Source organism: Anabrus simplex, chromosome 3 (assembly GCF_040414725.1).
Source record: "Anabrus simplex isolate iqAnaSimp1 chromosome 3, ASM4041472v1, whole genome shotgun sequence".
NCBI lineage: Eukaryota > Metazoa > Arthropoda > Insecta > Orthoptera > Tettigoniidae > Anabrus > Anabrus simplex.
This window is the reverse complement of record NC_090267.1, coordinates 351,309,982-351,330,515: the sequence shown is the minus strand read 5'-3', so window position 1 is coordinate 351,330,515 and position 20,534 is coordinate 351,309,982. Positions and strand designations below refer to the sequence as shown.

At 36.8% G+C, this 20,534-nt stretch overlaps 1 protein-coding gene across 1 annotated transcript in view; it reads right to left on the bottom strand.

Annotated features, from left to right (window-relative positions):
- LOC136866364 (rho guanine nucleotide exchange factor 17) overlaps positions 1-20,534 on the bottom strand; it is a 603,351-nt gene that overhangs the window by 15,083 nt on the left and 567,734 nt on the right. Inside the window, exons 13-16 of the mRNA XM_067143238.2 lie at positions 17,656-17,919; positions 11,852-11,919; positions 7,553-7,701; positions 1,466-1,655 (exon numbers count right to left, since the gene is read on the bottom strand). Of these exons, the coding sequence (XP_066999339.1) occupies positions 1,466-1,655; positions 7,553-7,701; positions 11,852-11,919; positions 17,656-17,919 (671 nt within the window). The remainder of the gene's footprint in view (positions 1-1,465; positions 1,656-7,552; positions 7,702-11,851; positions 11,920-17,655; positions 17,920-20,534) is intronic.

Below are 20,534 nucleotides of genomic sequence, written 5' to 3'. Positions count from 1 at the left end.
ACTAAACAAAACTATTTGCAGATGTGTGAAAGTGAAAATCACCTTTTACCACCTTCGTTGAGCCAGAATTTTCCAGCCCTCCTCTTGTACTCCATACCAATGTTTTCTCACACACATTTTATGGGATTAAGAGCATAACTAGAACTGGATGATTTGCACGATGATCAACTCGTAGCATCACTTGATTCCGAGAAGTCATATTCTAGTTTTAAACTCGGATCCAGAACTTTGCTTACAATCAGCAAAAGGTTTTGACAAACAGAATCACTCAAGTCCCTTTTACTGTCTCCATTATGTACATCACGAGAAACCTCTTCAATACGTTGCACTCATATACGATTATTTTCCATCAAATCAATCAGATATTGTCCTAATACCTTTTCTTTTGAGAAAATTTCTCCCAAAAATAAAAACCATTTTTTGCAGAAATAACTCATTACAAACTCTGCTACATTAATAGGATTTTTAATGTCATCCATCAAGGAACTCATTTTCACTGTCTTGCTTTCTTTAAAACAACGATCAGAATCATTATGTTATTGCTGGATGCAGGGAAATACCCCACAGCTGACTAGTGAGTGCAGCTCTTCTTATCACTGGCCATGCTTACGTGAGCCACCAGGGGTGTCCACTCCAACCGACATGTACATGTACAGTTCTCGTGTTACTTACCATTGATCTATATGAGAGATTCGCCACATGATTTCAGAGACTTGCAGTTAGAGCTAGAGGTTGATTTTCCTCACACTGAACTCGTGTATTTGACAGACTGAAAAGCTTTTAAGTTACATTTTGAGACGGAAGTTACATTTTGACAAGGATTGTGTCAACAAGGTTACATGATGAGTTTCGATCTGTCTTACATGTTACTTCCCTTGTTAGCTCCAAGTCAGATGTTTCATGTTTTACAGATGATGAATATATAACACATTGAGTGAAACATTTTGAATTGGCAAGGGTATGAATTCGGAATAAAAAAGACAAAACTAAACAGAGACAGTGAAAGACAAAACTTTAATGGCTGACAACCAGGTATTGCTTAATTGACAGCCAGTGACCCAGTTAAAATGATTAAGATTTTTTTACATATTACGACTGCTTCCCATATGTTTCTATACCTAGTGTGTTTTGGAGTGTGACATCATGACCCGAAGATGGGGCATACTCAGCTATTGCTCACTTGTCTGGCTGATTGAGATTGAGATGGATATTTATTTAGTGTTCCTTGATGTGAGTCCCAATGGATTGGCATGGATGAACAATGTATGCTCTGCCAAAAGTACAGGATATTTCATACATGCCTTGGTGTAATGAATATGGCATCAATTCCTACTTGAAATACAATAAATAAATTTCATTAATCTTGAAAAATTACACACAGGAGAATTTAATTTACCTTTGAGCTCAATATTATATTGCAAGTCACTTGACTTGTATTATTAAACATTACTTTCACTGTACTCACTTGCTAACATCTTTGTGACAGCTGGAGCAACATTGACGTCACATAAGCACTCATAAGTTGTAGCATGGAAGAGTTTTATGATTGCTGAATTCTGCTGTGGTGGGTTCTGCTGAGAAACCCAAACCCCAAATCCAGATGCAGCCATGCAAGTCACTGCACGACTGCTATCAGCGTTCACTTGGAATGAATGCTGGAAAAAATTAAAGGAAGATAAAGTGAATCAATTAGTAGAGCAAATAGACATAGATAGATCTGTAGTAAACTATCTCTAAACCTAGCATAGAGAAAGTGAAATCTGTCTCCAGATAAACAAAGGTAGAAAATCTTCAGGACAAGGAAATTAGACACAAGTACAGTGAAAAGTTTTAAACAACAGACAGAGAAGGAGGTTCAGGATATAGAAAGATAATGAGTGGCATACAGAGATGCTATAGTAGGAACAGTAAGTGAATGTCAAGGAACAACTGTGTGTAAAGACAGAAAAAACAAACACCTTGGTGGAATGATGAAGTGAGGGCAGGTTATAAATGTAAAATTAAGGCATATCAGAAATGGTTCCAAACAAGGATTGATGCAGACAGAGAAATCTACATAGATGAATGAAACAGGGCAAAACAAATAATTATTGACATGGAGAAGTCATGGGGAGATTTCAGTAATAACCTGGAAATGCTAGGAAAGCAGTAGGGTAACAATTCTGGACAGGAATAGAGAATCTTAGGGAGAAAAAAAGGAAATGAATAGTGTTTTGAGTAACTCAAGTGAACTCATAGTAGATCACAGGAAATCACTGGACTGGTGGACAGAATATTTTGAAAATCCTATCAATGAAAAAAGGAATCTGTCTGTTAACGTTGCAAACAACCGAACACATGGGGAGGAGGACAATGATGTTAATGAATTTATTCTTGAAGAAGTGGAAAGGATGGTAAAATCACTCCATTCTCATAAACCTTCAAGAATAGATGCAATTAAACCTGAAATGGTGAAATACAGTGGGAAGGCAGAAATGAAATGGATTTTCTAACATACCGGTACTGTAATAAGATTAGCATGGAATGTTAACTAGATACCTTCTTTGGATGAAATCAGTAATTGCACTTATCTATAAGCAAGGGAATTGAAAGGATTGCAACAACTATCGAGGTATTTCATTGATCAGTATATAAGACAAGGTGTTCACTGGTATTTTGGAATTGAATTGAATTTGAATTTGAATTGAATTTATTGATAATGATGATATACATGCCACTGAGGCTGAAAAGCCCCTTTATGTAGCGTCTACTTATAACACAATACAAGTTTATGAATATACTAACTACATTTTAGAATATTAAAATATCAAATTAAACATTAAACTGAAAATTAAACTTAAAATTAAAATACAGATACCAATTCCAATAAAGTTAAAACATAAATCATATAAGAAGTAGAAAAGCATATCATTCGATTTTTTAATATTTTAGGCTACAAGAATCTCAGGAATATAAAAAACAGAAACAATTTTCTTAGAAATATACATATTTCTTATTATTGGACACAAGAATACCTGATCTCAGCCCCTTGCGTACTCCTCCAGGAAGATAGATGTTAAGGACTGCTTTAGTTGGGTGCAGTTCCTGTCATTTGCGAAACGGTGAAGGTTAAAGACATTGAAGATACGGGATGCAGTGCAAACAAAAGATTTGTTAAATTTAGTGGTACGATGAAGGGGAATTTGAAGGGTAGTTTTTGTAAACCTATTATCTCTGTTATGTACTGACTCCATAGATTTAAATGCATTATATAGGTAGGGTGGGGTCTTCAGTTTGAGAATTTTGTGCGTAGCAACGGCTACTGAGATTTCCCGTCGTTCATGGAGTTTCAACCATTGCAGCTGAATGTAATAGGGTGTTATGTGTTCATCACGCCTGGCATTTGTCACGTAACGAACACATGCGTTTTGCACCCTCTGTAGTTGTATGTTCAAAGTTTCGGATAAGTCGTTGTATACGACTGATCCATAGTCAATTATGGGGAATATAAGACTTTGAACAAGTAGTTTCCGCATAAAAGGTGGTGTACATGACACGTTACGTTTCAAAATATGCATGGATGACACAACTTTTCTGATCACATTTGACGTATGATCAGACCAGGATAGGGTTCTGTCGAAAATGAGTCCTAGATTGTTAACGGTGTCACTATAATGGATATCTGAATCTAGAATTTTTATTGGTGGGAGGGATTTGAGGTCAACAGTTTTCAGGAGTTTTGAGTAACCTATGCAAATAAGCTGGGTCTTAGCCACATTTAATTGGAGATTATGATTTGCGCTCCATTCGATCAATCGAGAGATATCATGGTTGAAATGCATTATACAAGAGGGTGCGTTAGTGGGACTGAAGTGGAAGTAAGCTTGTAAGTCATCGGCATACATATGGAAAGTACTACTTTTAAAGACTTCAGAAATGTCATTAATATAAATAGAAAAGCATAAAGGACCGAGGACTGATCCTTGTGGTACGCCACAGTTTACTGATTCCCAGATAGAGGATCGTCCGTCAACAAATGTAACTCTTTGTGATCTACTTGATAGATATGATTCAAACCAAGATAGAGCACTCTGCGAGAAACCAATTGACTTCAACTTTGCAAGAAACAACTCATGATTAACAGAGTCAAATGCCTTAGAGAAATCAAAGAGACATAAGATAGTAAGCTGTCTCTTATCGATGGCCGCGCGTATATCGTCCGTAACTCTCAGCAGAGCCGTAGTAGTACTATGGCCTTTCTTGAAGCCAGATTGGTAGGGATTTAGGATGTGATATTTAGACATATATTCACATATCTGCTCATGAACAATTCTTTCTAATGCCTTACTAAGTGCACAGAGGATATTGATAGGCCTAAAATCACTACAGACTGTTGGGATTTTCTTTTTGGGCACAGGACGTACATTGGCACGCTTCCATTCTGAGGGATACACTCCATTCTGTAGAGAGAAGTTAAATAAATGCACAAGGGCAGGAACAAATATGTCAATGCAATTAGAAATCATGGATATTGAGATATTATCTGGACCTTTAGCTTTAGTTCGAATTGATCTGACTGCTTTTTCTACTTGTGAAGGGTGTACGTACATGAAATAGAATTTATCTCTGTTACTTGGAGTGACAGATCTATAATGTTTGGTAGTTTCTGATACTTTCGGAGAGTTGAAGTTAGAGACTGATGCCATATAATATTCACTTAATTCGGATGGAGTAACAGACATCTGGCTATCTTGAGAGTGACTGGCTCCAATACCAAGTGATTTTGCAGCACGCCAAGAAGCTGAGGTGCTCTTACAGTTACGGAAGATGTTGTACGTATACTTCACTTTAGCGTTTCTAATGACTTGTTTTGTCTCATTACGCAAGACCCTGAATTGCTCGTAATCATCTGGAAGTTTTGTTTTAATAAATTTCTTCCTAGCTCTGTCCCGTTTACTTATCAATTCCTTATTGAACCATGGTGTTGACTGGTGTTTTACGAGAATTCTTTTTGGGGGCGCATGCTTGTCATAAAGAAAAAGTACAAAGCTGTTGAAGAGAGAGACTTTTTGATCTATGTCATTAGACTGGAAAAACACATTCCAGGGTAGTAATTCAGCGTCAGCACGAAACTTGTTTACGTCAAATTTACTGAAGTCTCGAACAAGAATTGTTTTCGGAATCTGTTTTGGCGTGGATAAATTGAATACAGCATATAGCAAATCATGACCAGAAAAACCGGCAGCTGGTTCCTGTCCGTATTCTACTACCAACTCATTGCAGTTGGATGAGATTATGTCAAGAGTGCTATCGGAAGTGGCAGTATGAAAGGCTGGATTGAATGGAAGGCAGTCGAGGTTACAAGCGTTGAGCACATCGCGTATGTTACTGCTTTCAAACGGAAGGGAGGGTGTGATCAGCAGTTGAGAATAAGTTGGGTAAAAACCAGTGTGGTTCAAGATTTTTCAGTACCGGTATGCACCAGGTAATGGAAAAATGCTACGAGAAGACTAGACAGTTATGTTTATGTTTTGTAGATCTAAAGAAGGTATATGACAGAGTACCGAGGGATAAGATGTTAGCCATACTGGGGAATTATGGAATTAAGGGCAGATTATTAAAAGCAATCAAAAGCATTTTTGTTAACAATTCGGCTGCAATGAGAATTGATGGTAGAATAAGTTCTTGGTTCAAGGTACTTCCAGGAGTTAGACAAGGCTATAATCTTCCATCTTTGTTGTGCACAGTTTACATAGATCATTTACAGGAAAGAATCAAGTGGCAGGGAGGGGTTCAGTTAGGAAGCAATTTTGCCTATGCTGATGACTTGAATGGCAGACTGTGCAGAAAACCTGCAACATAATATCTTGGAACTTAAATATAGGTGCAATGAGTGTGATATGAAAATCAGCCATTCAAGACTAAAGTCATGTCAATAGAAATCTAAGAGAATTTAATTGGGAATACAAAACTGGAACCAGGAGGCAGTCTGTTTCAGACCAACTTTGCCTAATGGGAGTGAAAGATGGGTGGACTCAGAATATCTTATTCATAAGTTAGAACTAACAGACATTAAAAATAGCAAGAAGGATCATTGTTACAAACAGGTGGAAAAAATGGCAGGAGGGTACTCAGCATGAGGAGATAAAGCCTAAGTTCAGAATGAACTCGAATGATGAAGATGAATGCATAAACTAAATTTGGATTGTGGGGTCATAAGAGGAGAATGGAGGAGGATAGGTTACCTAGGAGGGTAAGAGAAGTAGCATGAGAACAAGACTCAGTTTCTGATGATTTGTGGATAAGAGGTATGGAACTATGAGGCCACAGAGCTGGAAATGGACTGGATTTGTTTAGTAAATTAACAGATGCTTGCAGACTGAATGCTGAAAGGCATAACAATCTATAATGAAGATGCATATATATATGTGGGTGGGTTTAAATGCTACTATTTTTACTCAGAAACTGGATTTAAATCTCTGTCTTGTAATTTCAGCTCACAATAATAGAAAACACATCATAGATCACTTCATAATAGGAATATTTTCATACTGTTTTTCAATTTCACTTCAAGAGTATAGTATTCATCACTAATATTTTGGAAGGAGGACTTGGTATGGTAAATTGTGAAGCACACGTGAATAGATTGTAACACTACTTCACATTATTTTACACTGCATTTAATGTTTTTCCCCATGCACAACACACCACTTTCTTTGATGAATTTTTCTAATGGATGATGGAACAGGTTCCATATTGCATATTTATAACTGTGAAAAACCTCCTAGTTATACCTAAGTTGGAAATGAAAAGAAATGGTTTCCACTGTAATAATAATAATAATAATAATAATAATAATAATAATAATAATAATAATAATAATAATAATAATAATAATCCTTTTGTGTTTTCATGTTTATATTTGTTTTTCTTTTCTCTTGGTTACCCCCTACATCTACACTATCCTGCCGTTATGATCAACTTTGTATGTGTTTTTATCCTCCTCTATAGCTTCTTATTTTTGACATTTTATGAATTATGCATTGTTCAGTGACAAAGAACGAATAAAACTGAATACAGACAGCATAAATTAAAGTGCTGTGAAGTGGAGGTAATCTGAGAAATGACAAAAATGGAAATAAAGATTGAAAAATTATATGATTAAGAACAATATGCTGAGGCAATATAGACATACCAAATTCAGGACTGAAAAAAATAATGTCAAGAACAACACCACAAGATTACAAACAAAAGTAATGAGAGGCCATAGGAGGCCCAGTTTATGATGGATCTGCATAATGACAGCATAAGGAATCAGGACCTGAACTGAGGCACAGTGATGAATGAGGACTGGTGGAGAGATAAAGTAAAATGCAATATTTTCTTCATGATTACATCTGAATAAGGAGTGCATTGTATTAAACAAATGGATTAATAATACTATGCTCGAGTCAGTATATTCATTAATATATCTTGAAGAGCCACAGTAACATAAAAGGAAATTAATGACACTTTTATCATTTCTTCAGTCCAATTACATTTTTTAAAAATTTTTTCTAGTGGTTGTCCATACCTCTACTTCTAAAGTTGCAGTATTGAGTATCTTAATGGAATTGTGGCAGCCACACCACAGTTTGCCTGTAATGGGCAGCATACGAGTCACGGGTGTTGCTGCTGTTCCAACAGACACAGTGTAAGGATCAGTCGTGTTCCAGCCACCATCTGTAAAATAAAGTAAAAAAACATTTTTCTTGCCATTCACTGTTATAGTACTCAGATACTTCATTTTATTAAGTCAAAAGTTTAATTAAAAATGAATTTAAAATTTGAAAATGGAACAACCCTGGAGTGGTCAAGAGGCGTCTGAGAGACACCACACTAGATTATTTCTGTCATCGCAAGGAAACTATCAAGGCCACTGACTGGAAATTCCGTACACCTTTCAAGTAATTATTCACAACCAACAGTATGCCAGTGTTAGTCTAACTTGTGTAGTGGTGAGTTATTTTTATACAAGTGTCAACGGCATCTGATAGACACCACACGAACTTCGCCGCTACAAGGTAATTTCTTGTTTTGAAGTATTATCTCCAATATTAATGCAGCAATTATTCTTCAGAATGTCTCAGATGGCATGGTTTCTTGCTAAAACGTAAATATTTCATATTTTTAGGGCTGAAAATGAGTAGAAAGAAGAGAAGATATAACCTTGATCTCCTAGAAGACAGAAGAAGGATTGTGCAGAGGTTGCTTGAAAATGATGACGGTGATGAAGGTGAATTGTATAGTGATGAGGAGGAAGATGTTCTAAAAATAAAAGACAGTAGTTATGAAGCAGGAGAAAATGGCAGTATTTATTTCCTAGGGTGAAATCGAGTTTCTAAGTGGTGTAAAGCTAATCCTTCCAGAAATAATCAAACCCGGTGACAAAATATCGTCACACATTTACCTTACGTTAAAGGTGTTGCAAAGCTTCTAAAACACCTAAAAAATACTGGGAACTACTCTTTGATGACACAATGAGTTATTACAGAGATGAGTTATTTATAAGGTTCAACCTATTCAGTATTAATTACGTGTTGTATAGATGTTCAGTTCAATATGGAAACAACAATGAAGATTATATCTTTGAACAGTGCTATCTACTGTAGGTGAGTGCATAAGCGGGAAAACTGAACAAGTTCAAAGGAATTACAGCAGGAAAGCGACACTCGATCTACCGACGTATGTCAAATAAAGGCCCCAATTGGCATACTTATAAAAATAACCACACAAATATCAAGGAGATTTGGGCTAGCGATTAGGTGGGTGTAGAGCTGTGCCACTTGGTTATGTCAGAGAGACGTTTTAGTTTCCTATGTATATTCATCGTTAGTTGATTTTATATCAATAAATTAGATTCAGTAATTTATATTCATCCTTTCAAAATGTTCTAAAATTAATTGAATCATTATTTGAAATTTGGGATGAAATGGTGTCTCTCAGACACCATGCGGCCTTCTATGACATACAATTGTGTGCAACCACTGCAGGGTTAAAAGTGAATTATGTATAGCAACTTCTATGCATAGGGTGTGTCTAAAAAGCTTTCCTTAGCTTGTCTCAGTGAGTTGGTGTGATATCGTTTGGTATCACAGCAGAGTTTTGGGCAATGCGCTATTGAAGATCAGCTGTGACACCTATACGTGTTACATTGGTACTACATGAAAAGTGAAGTAATGGTCATGTATTTCTATTGTGTGTCACCACTTGCTGCCACAGTTTTCTTCTGAAATTGGTCTGACCACTGGTCATTTTCAAAAGTTTAAGCATGCCAAACATTGTTTATTCCTCATTTATGTGCAAATTATCATTCCATTAGTATAGTTGTGCAAAACTATAAAGAAATGGAAGAATTCTTGGTGGAAATGGTGAGCGACTTGCCAAGAAGAGAATTAGTGATGTGGATATTCGTGAATTAGTAATGGATTCTTATGGAAAGGAAGTTCTAAGTGTTGATGACAGTGAATATAACGCTAGTGATGATGACTCCAGTGAAAGCATGATGGACGGTTTGAGTGATGTGGATGAGAATGGCGATACTGAAAATGATGTTATAGGTGGGGATGATGCTGGTGCAAATGATGTAGACAATCATGTGAACAATAATGACTGGGGTCCTTGTGTAGGGGCACAGAAAGATATTCCATTTACAAGCCAGGAGCTTCTAAACCATCAAATGAATACTTCTCCAGCCACACCATATGAATTTTACTGCCTGTTTCTAACAGATGAAGTTCTTGATTTGCTGGTACTACAAACTAATCTTAATGCAACTCATACATGAGCATCTATACAAATTAAGTGGTCTAGTCATTTGAAGGAGTGGTCTGATACTACAAAGGAGGAAATGAAAGATTTTATAGGTTTGAGACTATAAGACCAGGATATCGCAGAAACGTATATCTGTGCTTTACGCATGCGCAATATGCCACTCTCTCAAGTCTCTCGCAAGTCGTGTTGTTGGGGTATGTGTCTGCCATCTATTGCCCTTGCAGGAATTTAACTAGGCAACAGAGAATAGTGCACGTAACTAGCGCTAGTGTTGAAAAGCATCATTACTACCAAATGTCACATTAAACTGCCAAATTCCAATTGAGATCTTGTCCCAAATATATCAATACTTACTAAACATCTATTAATATGCTTTCATTGGAATAATTACTTTTTGGAGAGAAATTTAACTTAAAAATCATTGAGGAAAAGAACAGTGGGAAGGTAATACTAATGAAAACTTTTAAATACAGTTATTACTGTTTCCATGACGACATCGGAAGCAGGAAAGTGCTTCATTACCCTGAAGAGAATAAAGACTTTCTAGCGCAGCACAATGACCGAGGATAGACTTAATGCTCTTGTTATGTTGTCAATTGAAAGGGACTTCGTTCGAGACTCTGTGAACTTCAATGAAGCAGTTATTGATAGGTTTGCGTCCCTAAAGGAGTGCAGGATGGATTTTTTGTATAAGCTGTCTGCATAGGTAAGCTGATTGTGAAACATTTCTTATTTTGCATGTGGTAAATTTCGGCATGTAGGCCTACCGTACTGTCTGCTTCTCTCGTATTTGATCACATTTCTATAACTTCTGTCATCTTATTTTAGGAGGTTACGGCCCACGACGGAAGAGGTGCTGGAGGAGATGGGGAGAAGAGGGGTTGGGGGGGAATGTTTTCTTCTTTTGAATACGTTGCCACTGCTTCACAGCAATATGTAATGTAATATAATATTCCAGGGAAGTGTTAATATTTATTATTGTGCTTTATTGCATTATACTCTTTAGAAATTCAGACACTGCTTCACAGTGTTTGGCTGAAAAACAAATTGAAGACTTTAAATTTTTATATAAATGCAGTATTTGAAAAACCTGAGAGTCTCAGGGAAGAGATCAGTAAGTTAGAGATTGGGTTGTTTTAATATGAGTAATTTTAAAATTCAGATTTAATATAAATACTTTTTTTGCATCTTAAGAGGTTTTCATAATTATTAGGTTAGTTTGAATTAGCAAATAAAACTGTCATATTTGAAAACTGTGTTGTTCATCCCATACATTTAACAAAACAACAAAAAATTCTGTGACATCATATGGTGAAATTCTATATTTTATGTCTTGTAAAAATGTCTATGACACGTTAAGGCATCACATATGATCTTGGTTTGATGAGATAAAGTTCACTTTGTATATCATATAAACATACCTCAAGATTGCATAAATAGCCTATATTACGTACAATTGCTCTGGCACAAGCAGAATATTATTGAAATTCATGCCTGGCACCAGTGGAATAGCATGCTATCATCGGCTTGGCATTCAATGTTTTAACTGGTGCATGATAGCTGAGTAGTTTCTCACCAGGATGGCCGCAGTTTGAAACCTGGTCAATGCGTGTAGGATTTTAGAAAGAGTCATGCCCTAGTAGTTCGAATTTCACATGAAATTAGGCACCGAGGCTACGATCATAATATCAACAATCCCAAAAAAACTAGAAGCTTGCTTTCTTAAATTCCTTTTTTTGTGCTTATGTTGGTTCCTCATGAATACTGGACTTCACTAATGAACATTTTGGGGAATGAACAATTGTGCTTTTTTTAGAATTCCAATAAAAGTTTTCTTTATGAGTTCATTCACTAGATTAACATCAAATGTGTTTTCAATCAGTATATTTTAGATACAGAGAATTTAAAAAATTAACTTTAAATAAACTGCTAACAGACACTAATGTATTGAAAATGAACTAAATATTTTTATGTACTGAAATGTTCAACTAACTCTTTCAATTTCTAATGTAGTCTACCAAAATATTTATAGGAAATATAGATAAATATGGTTACTTACTCTGGTCCCTTACATAAACAGTGATGTCTCCATTTGCTAACGAAACAAATACCCTGTTGTCCAGGTATCTGTAACATATGAGAGAAAACTGGTTTAGACACCTTACTAAATATTTGAAAAAAAACGTACAGGTGGTAAAAGATTAGAAACTCAGGAGAAACGCGAAAGGAGAAAAGGATCCAACAGGATAATTTAAGTATTGGAAAGGAACAGACAAGTTTCAAATCAGATCAAGGATAAGTAAAGGGGTGGGGCAAGGTACAAAATATAAACAACACATTTTTGCACTTTTAAAAAAATTTATTAACAGGTTGGTTGTTGGTATTTCAACCCTCTGAAGGAAACTAATTATGAAATAGAGACACTAATGTCACCTCTGAGCAGTTATAAAAAATACAACTGGTAGATGTATATTTAGCTTGTGGCAACAAGGTCCTTTCTAGAAGTCTTACCTCATTTCATGACTTATCAACAACTGGAATATTCCAGAGACCTATTATCTCATACATATACAGTATAAGTGCGCATGCATTTTTGGTTAGTCAGTGTAATGAAGTTACTTTCACATACGTGTGCATCTTTATGACACTAGGGAGTTTGTTTTTTTGTGCCATCCACTTGTTTCGTTCTGCACATTATGTCATGATGGAGGGGAAACTAGCAGTAGTCTTAGCTCGGCTTGTAATAAATATGTTATGAATTCATTAAGTACAGTATTTATATTTTGTTATACAGTAAAACTTTCTCAAAGCATAATTGCAAGGGTCCGAGTTTCTTTTCCGAATTAGACAAGTTTCCAGATTGAACAAAGTTATACAAAAAGATTCACAAATTACTTACCCCTGATCCATTAGTCTAGTTTTGGTGTTGCAAATCTCAGTGACACCATATCTTGATGTACAGTAGGTTTTTATTACTCTAGCATAGGTCTGCACTATAACACACTCAACATATTATGTGCAGTATGTATTGTATGTACCGTACTCGATGAAAACTGCACAATTTCTGCCTTATTCCACATGCTTAATAGACAAACTACAGTATACATATATCAAATTACACACAATACTGTATTTGTCAAATTACTCCTTCTTCGACATGTCTAACAAAGTAACCTGTTTCACTTTCCTTGATGTCATGTCTTCTCAATGCAGTCTTTAGCGCTGTACAGTAGCTCAAGAAGTCACGGTTGACAGCAAATTTCATAATATCCCTGACACACTCAGTAGCTTGTTCATTAGTGCATATTCTTTCCTGACTTTCTCTTTCCTCCTCCTCCTCCTCCTCCTCCTCCCCCTCCTCCTCCTCCTCCTCCTCCTCTTCCTGGTCTTCATTCCTCAGATTATCATCTTCTTCATTCTCTGTACGGTGGATCTTCAGAAGCTGTACAGCAGACTGGAAACTGTAGTGAGTAAGAAGCTGGTTGTCGATGCAAATGTATTAGTCTACATTAGATGCGAAATTCTTTTGTTGACTCAGCGTAGATATCAGTGCAGCATTGTCAGTTACTTCCTCAGGTGTGCCGACATCATAATTTTCTGCAAATCCTGCTTTCGTAAAACACTTTACGACTGTTTGAGGTTTGATCTGCTTCATAGCCAAACTGATCCAGTTTACAGCATCCAGTATGGAAACTCAGCATGCAGAGGAGAAGGTGTTGTCAGCTGTATCAACATTCTGCCAACAGTGTGCCAAGTTGGGATGAAACGCTGGCAACCGGGATGAGTTAGCTGGAAAATTTATAATGTCCAATAACGGACCAACTCTATTGGTATTATAAATTTACACATTCGGAACAAATATTTGAGGTTCCCTACGGGAATCAACATCTTTATCAGAGACGTAAAGGTTCACAGTTTACCAACTTAAGTGCAGTAATAATAGTTTTTTTGAGATTTTGATTCAATATTATACAATAAAACTTTCACTAAAGGAACAATATTACATATGAATTACAATTAAATACAAGTAGGGTGAGATTATACAATTAAAAATCATATATTATTTGACTACACACTAAGAAACTACACTAGAAAGACTGTCAGACTGACAAATATGCTCAGAAAGTGGGTGAATCATACCTCAGTGTCCATGACCTTGGCAAAATAATATACCCCTGCTACTGTTCCTCACAGCAAATGCAAAGTCTCCACTACTTTCTGTGGTGCTAAACAAATCAGTTAGCTACAACGAACAACATTTTGTGCATATTTCCACTAAAAATTTGTTAATAACTAAAGAAAATAAAGGAAAGAATTAGCTGATAAGACAACACAGCTTGTACAAATTGCTTTTTTTTTTTTTTTTTAATTCCTAGTTTCAGCTGGCTAAAATGGAATAAAAACGTAATGTTCCCCCCCCCCCCCCCTTCCTCCCTAATCACTGCTACTGGGTACTGGTACTAATTTCTGGCACAGACCATGCATACACCTCTCCAGAAATGAAAGTCTTACTTTTATATATCTCAACTACCTGACAGGTAATCAAATGCATGTTCTTCAGGCAAAATACTTAAATACAAAATTAAAATACTAAAATTAAAGCTCTTCAATCAGTTAACTTTATTTTAGGCAGAATCAAATCAAACCATTGTAATAGAAAGACTTGTCAGACTGACACAAAACAAGAAATAAATCAACAAAGGAAGACAGAAAGATAGGAACATGAAAAGAAACACTTAAAGGATAAACAAGATTAAATGTCAGTATGGGAAGTCAGAAAGAGGAGACAAGAACAAATATGAAAGCACAAAAGGACTAGGACAATCTCCACATCTTCACACCCTGCTGTCTTCAAATAGATGGGTTCTCCCCTTACAAATCCCAGTTCTTCTATGTACATTTCTCCTCAGCTCGTGATGAGCTCATGTCTGCTTCTCAGCTTCATCAGGAGGGCAGGCATCAACATTCTCATTAAGGTGCCATCTTGAGGCACCTTCAGTCTTGAGGTGAGAAGTATACGATAAGATGAGAGCTAGACGTTCCCATCTTTCCACACACGACTTGATTTGTCACTTGTTTTTCCTTTGTACATAGGCCATCCAGGAATTAAAGTTTCCCTATCCATTTTCTTGTAAAGTAAACATATTTAGTAGGAAAATATGAGCATGCATAGCAGACCTATGATGTAGCAACAATATACTGGCTGAACAAGTCCCGCCTGGTATCAGGAGCGTAGCAACAGTGGCTCAAAATGGCACTCCTATTCTTTCTCCCATTGTCTGTGAGATTCGGTCTGTGATAAAGTTTCTACAGAAATTGCGGCGGGCCATTCAAAACCAGAGGCATGAAATGCTCAGTGCAGATGTTGTGCCTATCCATGGCATTGCTCACCCACATACGGCTCGGCACTCAGCAACTGTTCTGCAGGAGTTTGGATGGGAGGTGTTCGATCACCCACTCTACAGTCTTGATCTTGCTCCCAGTGATTTTCAACTTTTCTTGCACCTCAAGAAATTTTTCACACGGACGAAGAGCTGAAGACAAATGTCACACACTGGTTCCATTCCCAGGTGGCAAACTTGTACGACACTGGCATACAAAAGCTGATTGCACGATGTGACAAATGTCTCAATTCAGGTGGTGATTATGTTGAAAACTAGCTCCAACATTGCTGTATCACATACCAATAAAGTTTTTGATGTAACTATGTTGTCTTCTTTTTTTTTAAATAGGGAAACTTAATTTCTGGATGGCCCTGGATGGCATTCCTAGTCTTTCACCAACTATATTCATCTTTATCATTTTGTCCCTTCCATTTTCCTGTCTTTACCCAACTATGAATCAAAGTTTATGATTTTAGAATTGGTCTCTCCAGCCATCTAAGATTCCATAACTGGTAATACTGATGCACTTGGAAGACAATTGTTGTATGCGCCCCCTATGATGATGATGATGTTTTGAAGTAATTCCACTAATAGCTGCTATAGTTGCTGTAGCCTGGTATTCTCAAACTATCCCACCTGCCATCAAATCTTAAATGGTCTGACATCATTTAAGTCTCATAGGAGGGAAAAATTGTCTCCATCAGAATGTTGGCCAGCTGGGTAGGTGAGGTGATAGTATATATTTTCTAATCACTACATTGCTCCCAATAGCCTAGATTCAATTCTGAACTTCTCCACAGTGTTCAAAGTGAGTAAAGGCATATGACACTGCTAATAATGATTTTTCTGTTGGATGGGGACATTAAGCTTTGAGCATACCCCTTAGTGTCATTTAACAGGAGCAGGCTCTGCACTGATACCATGTTTCACCCTCTCCCTACATCATCATCATCATCATCATCATCATCATCATCATCATCATCATCATCTCATACCCAGACACACAGGTTGCCCGTGGGTGTCAAATATGAAGACCTACACCAAGTGAGCTGACCATATCCTCAGACACTCCTCGCACTAAAAAGCCATATGTTAAATAATAAATAAAATACATTTTCAAACTTAAAATCAAATAATACTTGAATAGATTAAGCTTACACAGTTGCCATTTTTAGTCTGCTACAGTACCTAGGCAGATATATAATGGCATCTATTGACTTAGAAAACTAGCTTATTCTGAACTAAGTGGGCCACAATATTCTTCCATAATTTTCAGGCTGTTCTGAAACAAGTTACTCAGTGTGTTATACAATAGTTAAGGGTTATATTTTTACTTTAAGCTTAAGTTTGCAGATTTTTGGTTCATTCCGTTTTTTGTAGTCACACTATAATAATAATAATAATAATAATAATAATAATAATAATAATAATAATAATAATAATAATAATAATAATAATAATAATAATATGGTCTCGGCTACCATGTGCTGACATTTTAATTCGATGCCATCTGGCTGTCTGCTCGACAATTTTGACGTTCCGTTTTACTCTCGGCGTACTAGATGGCAGACAGAGTAAACCAAAACTCTCTTGGGCATCTATGGCTGAGATTTAATGAATTTTGCTGGGCAAACACCAAACATGTCACCAGAGATCTTTTACATGCTGACATCTTACAACATGGAGTGTCGAATGGACTTTTTTCCACCCTTCAAAAATCCGACTACCTCTGCTGGGTTTGAACCAGCTATCTTGGGATCCAGAGGCTGACACTCTACCACTGATCCACAGAGACAGCTAATTAATTATATGTGATATTAACAGACCATAAAAATATTGGCTCTCAAACTTCACTAGGTTTAGAGGGTCCCCATAAATTCACATGAAAAATGAAAAATAATAGCTCAGGGTAATGGGTTACCAGTTCCCAAACTTGCCATCAGCCATGTACTGTGTGGTAATTAAGTTCAGTTAATATTAACTGATGTCTGCTGCTACCCATCCTTGTACTTTAGTTGTGTCCTGTGAAGGTGATGATTATAATTGTTGTTTTACGGTATCTAGCAATGAGGTAATTGCACCTGTCTTCTGAAGACTGGAGACATTATGATTACACTGTAACCTCCTCCCAAAAATCAGGGTCTTCTTGAATGGGTGTGTGGCATAGCAGAGGATGACAAATATTCTTCATCTTCTATGTCCTTTCCTACATCTTGGTGGGGAGTAGGGGGTGTCACGGGTGAAAAATGTGTCACACATGTGGACTTGGCCCTGTTTTATGGTTAGATGTCCTTCCTGATGCCAACCCTGTGTTGAGGGATGTATTCAATATTACATGTTTCATTGTGTAGTGTAATGTGTTACATGTGTATGAAGAGGAGAGTATTGGGATAAATACAAACACCAAATAAACATAGTGTTAAAACTCAGTCTAATCATAATAACAAAGACAACATTATGGAATACAACTACTACTCACATGATGCAATGTACCGAAGAGCCATGCTGGATCTTCACCTTGTTCTTCTTGATTCGAATATTATCACTACAGTTATAAACATGAATGCACCCATCCTCTGTACCCAGCCACATCGTTGGCTGGAGGGAATCTGGATCATCCAGCAGCCCAGTTTCACTCATTAGGGACTCGGAAGCACTTCTTGCTCGCTTTGGTTCTTCATCCCCTTGACTCGAAGAAGGTGGTGCATCGTCGGGTTCATCCTCATCATCGCTGGATGAACTACTGCTTGAAGAGAGAAATACCATTTTAAATTCTCACTTATTACAGCAAAGTATTTCAGAGCAAATAAAGAGTTTATTTTACATTAGAATTGTCAACATTTCTCATAAAATGTTTTTATGTTATTGCTAAAAGTAACAGCTACTTTCATAAGGCAGTTTTGTAATGTCTTGGTAGGTGTGCTATTTACCGACCGATGAGCCAAACTTAGCACACTGGAGCGGAACGTTGGCAACAGGAATGAGTTAGCTGGAAAACTTATAATGTCCAATAACGGACCAACTATATTGGTATTTTAAGGAGTAGTGTTACGAAAATGTTGCAAACTTTGGTCAGGGAAGTCTTGGGAGTAAGGAGACAAGATGCTCAACTATGTGGTATGTTTCAAGCTGTCAGCAGAGAGATGGAGGGGAATGACATTAGTAGATAAATAAGCTAGAGTGGAGACAAGGTGCTCAACTATGTGGTATGTTTCAAGCTGTCAGTGGAGAGATGGTGGGGAATGACATTAGTAGATAAATAGACCTAAGCTAGATTGGAGTTTTTAAAAGCAGGAAAGATCATAATATGAAGATAAAGTTGGATTTAAGAGGATAAATTGGGCAAACATTTTTAACCTAAAAAAATGGGGCGGGGTAAGGAATGTGGATTTCAACATCTGACCATCTCTATTTACCTGGGTGCAGTGTAAGATCACTCTCCATCTCTGTCTATCCAGGTATTTTTCTTCTCCTTCCCCTCCTTTGACTTTGCACCATCCCATACCTTTTTCTCCAGGTCCTCCTTTATTTGGGAGATCTATCTTTTCCCTCTAGGTGTCTTGCATTCCAAATCTTTTTCAAACCATTCTTCTGTAATTATATTTTGGTACATTCTCTTTAAGAATCCAAACCATTTCAACCTTGATATGATGGCTATTTCACAGAGAGGCTTCTTCACTTGAATCTCTTGATGGATCACTTCATTTCAGATCTTATCTCTTCTTTACTCTGGAGTGTTGACCTAAGAAACTTCTGTTTTGTGGCTTGGAGTCTGCTATTATTTCTGCTGTTATTGGTACATGTTTCAAGGCTAGAGGTTGTTATGGGTATTAATTAGCCTGATAGATAAAGAATTCTCTTCACATTTTAAAGTGACTTGGTTGTCCCAGAGGAGATGCTTGACTTCATGGACAGCAGATGAGACAGTGCATTGCTTTATTACACTCCTTTGCATGTGACAAACCAGTCCAAGTAATCCTCTTCTTTCTCTTTATACAACATTCTTTTTCAACTTCGACTGCTGGCCTGATTATGGTCCCTGAAATGACAATGTTGTTTTCTAGATACACTGTAACTGTTCTTTTTGTTTATGCCAGTAATGTACTTATGATGGCTCTTTACAAACCTTATGTACTGCAGTAAAATTGCTGCTATCTTCTGCAAATGCGATAACTGTTAATTAAAAGTGCACATTGCAACTCTTGTTTCTCTTAAACATTGTTAACAACTGTTTACTTATGTATGTAAAAATAATTAGCACATGTATATATAGAAACTAAACGTGCATCTCCCACGTGGTTACTACAAGCATACTAGTGAGGTCAAGAGGTCAAGAAGAAGACCGAAGAAGAAATGAGAGGGACTTATTAAGGAGGATATAGAAAGATAACATGTGGAGGAGGAGAAGAGAATATTTAGAGATGGGTGGTAGAAGGAGAGGAAAAAGTGGATGTTGCAGATCAACTGGCCAACCCAGGAGGTTCTTGGACAGGGGTGATGGAGAATCCTCATCACTCAGAGTAGAATGTCCATGCTGATTATTTTAAAATTAAAACAAATTTCTCACACTAATGTTGGTACACTAATTTTGTATCACTGCAAAAGGTTTGGTAGGCTTGGTGCAACAGCAAACTTAGTTGTCAGCTCCTTTATGACATTTAAAAACATCTCAAACTGACAGCATACACAGGTAAAGAAAGGATTTAACTGCTGGTCTTTGACTGCTACTTGTGTTTAAAAGTATCAGAAATTGTTCATCTTGACAAATATCTAGAGTATGATCTCTACATACAGCAGATGTGCAAATCTGAGGTGTCAGACTTTCATCAACACATTTATAACTTTATGAACAATGTGTGAGAGGTGACGATGCATATTTTGAACATGTGCTGTACCAACACCGTTAGATACATGTTAGAGTAGTCACCTTGCAAGTCATAATGATATATCTTAATGTTCAGAGCATGTTTGTAATTTCATTACTGTTTGTTTTGCTACATACTGCAGTAAGAAGGAATGCTGAGGGAAGAAGCAGTACCAGTATGCACTATTGTGCTGCTTCTAGCAACAGTGTAAAAGAACTTTCAAGAAGTATCCAATACCAAGATAAGGCTCACATCATTATATACAAAAGAGGAATGTACTGTAATGTCTTCCATATAATGGTGATGGGATAATAAATAAATACTTAAATAATAATGCTGTTGGTTCACTGAATACCTGAGTATTTGATGCTATCTTACAGCTTTCATATGACATTTTTCTTCCCGGAGGCAAAGCCAAGGTACCTTATAATTTTTGGTTGCCCTAGCATTGACCATACACAGTAGCAGCGACTAAGGGAGCCGAGGGGGGGCA